General features: G+C 40.7%; 1 protein-coding gene across 3 annotated transcripts in view; it reads left to right on the top strand.

The window, feature by feature from the left end:
- Window positions 1–31: 31 nt before the first annotated feature.
- The window catches only part of LOC125483306 (dedicator of cytokinesis protein 9-like), a 57752-nt gene continuing 54683 nt past the window's right edge, over window positions 32–3100 (top strand). For 2 of the 3 annotated variants that reach the window (XM_048597917.1, XM_048597918.1), the window contains exons 1-2: window positions 34–193; window positions 1250–1392. In XM_048597917.1, the coding sequence (XP_048453874.1) occupies window positions 1332–1392 (61 nt within the window). In that variant the 5' untranslated portion in view covers window positions 34–193; window positions 1250–1331. Of the gene's footprint in view, window positions 194–1249; window positions 1393–3100 lie in introns of all 3 variants that reach the window. The other variant, XM_048597916.1, reaches the window with a different exon arrangement.

Here is a 3100-nt window from a genome sequence, read left to right as displayed (position 1 = left end):
TGTATTTTCTTCATATACTAACCTATTATGGTATTCTATAGTAATAAGCTCTGGTGGTGGTATGAAGCAGTGGACTCACCATTTATTCCTAACACAAATTACCTTTTTTTTTCCTATTTTGCACCCTGTATGCTGACAACTGCTAAACTCCCCAAAAAAAAGTAAATGTGTATGGCTCTTCCCCTCTTGCTGGGTAAGATGTGGGTATTTGCTGCTTTTCTGTGTGTGTGTGTCTCTGTTCCCATCTGTTCTGTTTCATGTCTGTCTTAGCTTTGTAGTTGTTTGTGAATTTCCATACACAGGTATAGAAATTCAGCAAAAGTAAACTGCTTTCTATTTTTGTATAAACTGTTACTGTCGACGTGCTAACACTTGCTCATCGCTTTCCGGCTTGTACTTGCTTGCTATGACCATTGCAGCTTCATATTTCCTCATGCACCAGTTTGGAATTGAGTGTTTCGTGATGGTGAATCTGCAGAAATCGTTCTTGTGGTCCTTTTGGGTTTGTAATTGTCAGAAACTCTGCTTTCAAAACCTGCTTGCTCCTTTGAAAAAAAATCGATGAGTGCAAATGTCGCCATTTTTAACAGTTGCATTTTTTGATAAAAATTCACGTCTTTGGACTGAAGTCACCAAATTCAAGTCTGGCTTAATGTACATTGGTGGTGGCATAGAGAGCGTTCACTAAACTGTTGCCCAGGACAGGAGGCTTGTACGATGATGAAATCTAAATATACAAGATACTGTTGGGGCTTTATAGGATAGATACTGAGAGGTTGATCCTGCTGAACAGGGAATCTAAAGCACAGGGATATAATTTTAATTAGGATCATTTAGGACTGAAACAAGGGTGAATTTCTTCCCTCCCAGGGTTTAGAATCTTCTGAATTTTCTCGCACTGAAAGTTATAGATGCATATGTGTGCATATTGAATATGTTTACAGCTGGGATAGTCAGATTTCTGGTGTCTCAGGGAATCACCAGAGAAGGGGAGTAGGCAGTATGTTGAAACCCAAGATCAGCCACACTCATAATAAATGACAGAGCAGGCTTGAAAGGCCAAATGGTCAAAAACAGTCCAGTTTGTTCTGTTCTTGTGAAGTAGGTAAAATTGGATATGTCATCAAACTAATCCATTTGGCCTACAGAAGATGCTGAATAAAAAGTAACAACTGCTTTACTAACACTTGGCTTTTGCAGCGTTGTGCTGACATTAACCTTTGCTCTGTCCCATTTGCCCATCTTGCAGGAACCAAGAGGGGTTAGGATCCATCAGTAATGCACATGAAAAGAAAGCTCAAACGTTGCCTGTTTCTCGCAGTAGAACAGGAATGATGCATGCCAGATTGCAGCAACTCAGCAGCTTGGATAATTCTTGCACTTTTAACCACAGTAAGTCTTGTAGCCTCAAGGGTGCCTTTATCAGTGAACGTAGGAGCTCAGAGAAGAACACTAATGCTCCTTTGAATAGACTATGCAGACCACCTCCAGAGCACAGTCATGGGCCTACATTCCTGATTCGATTAAACTGTGACAGCTGAAGGAAATTGGGAAAAGATTGGTTTGATGTCTGAAGTGGAACCTGATTATTTACAACCTAATTCAGATTTATATCATAACCTTTGGCAGCTCATAAAATGTTATTTGTATTGCCTGATCAATATAAATGGAAGTTATTATTTTCCTCAGAAATCAGATATCGCAATTAAAGCCATTTAACTCTTTCCATGAAGGACTGCGATTTGGTTGCTAGGTTGTCAAAATGTTTTTGCTTTGCAGAACCAAAATGCTTATTTGTTATTGTTGTTAACACCTCATGTTGTTCGCAGAATTCTTACAGTACAGATCAAAGCCATTTGGCCCATTATGTCTGTGCCAGCTCTTTGAAAGCGGTAACTGAATATTTCCACTCCCTCTTGTTCTTTGTTCAAAGCCCTGAAAATTTCTCCCCTTCGAGTGTTTACCCAGTTCACTTTTTTTAAGAAGTTACTTTTAAACCTGCTTCCACTCCATTTTCAGGCAGCCCATTCCAAATCATCATAACTCATTACCTTTTAGAAAAAATAAATTTTCCTTATTTCCTCCGCTGGTTCTTTTGCCTATAACCTATAATTTGTGTCCTCAGATTACCAACACACCTGCCGTTGGAAAACGTTCCTCCCAATCCACTCGAGTAAATCAGGCGTTTGGGTAGTTTGTCGGTTTAAATATACAGCTCCTTCCCCAGAACCAGTTCTCCCAAAAAGGCACCTGTATCTTGAACCAACATGTGTAGATTTAAAACACGGGTCATTGTTCATTATTTTGACTGTATTGTAGGATCTCTCGGGAAAAATTTAAGTAACAGGTGGTGATATCATGGGACTGTCTCAGGTATTATTCTCCCTGGCTGGAATAGTGCACTCAAGAGAGGCGATGGCCTAGTGATATTATCACTGGACTAGTGGTATTATCACTGGACTGTTAATCCAGAAACACAGGTAATGTTCTGGGCCTGGGTTCAAACCCCACAAAAGCAGATGGTGGAATTTGAATTCAGTAAACATCTGGAATTAAGAGTGTAATGATGACTACAAAACCATTGTCAATTGTCAGGAGGAGTCTATCTGGTTCACTAATGTCCATTAGGGAAGGAAACTGCCATCCTTACCTGGTCTGGCTTACATGTCACTCCAGACCCACAGCAATGTGGTTGACCCTTAAACTGCCCTCTGAGCAATTAGGGATGGGCAGTAAATCCTGGCCTAATCAGTGATGCCTTCATCCCATGAATGAATGAAAAAAGTGACACACAGTTTCAATTCAGGTCTTTATCTGAAGAAGTTTTCTTTATGTAGTATAAATACAAATGGATGAGGCTATGCAGCAGCCTCATGCACAGCAAGCTCCCATGAACAGTTTGTTGGTTAAAGGACAGTTATTAGCCCAGGCATCGAGAATTCCCTCGACTCTTTGAAGCAGTACAAAAGGATCTTCATTTCTCAACTAAATACAGCATCTATATTGTACTGCCAGCATCAGTACTGACCGTCCGACAGTGCAGCGCTCCCTCTGTACTGACCCTCTGACAGTGCAGCGCTCCCTCAGTACCGACCCTCTG

This window comes from Rhincodon typus, chromosome 6, assembly GCF_021869965.1.
Source record: "Rhincodon typus isolate 14 chromosome 6, sRhiTyp1.1, whole genome shotgun sequence".
Taxonomy (NCBI): domain Eukaryota; kingdom Metazoa; phylum Chordata; class Chondrichthyes; order Orectolobiformes; family Rhincodontidae; genus Rhincodon; species Rhincodon typus.
Note: the sequence above shows the minus strand (reverse complement) of the source record. Positions and strands in the feature narration are given on the sequence as shown.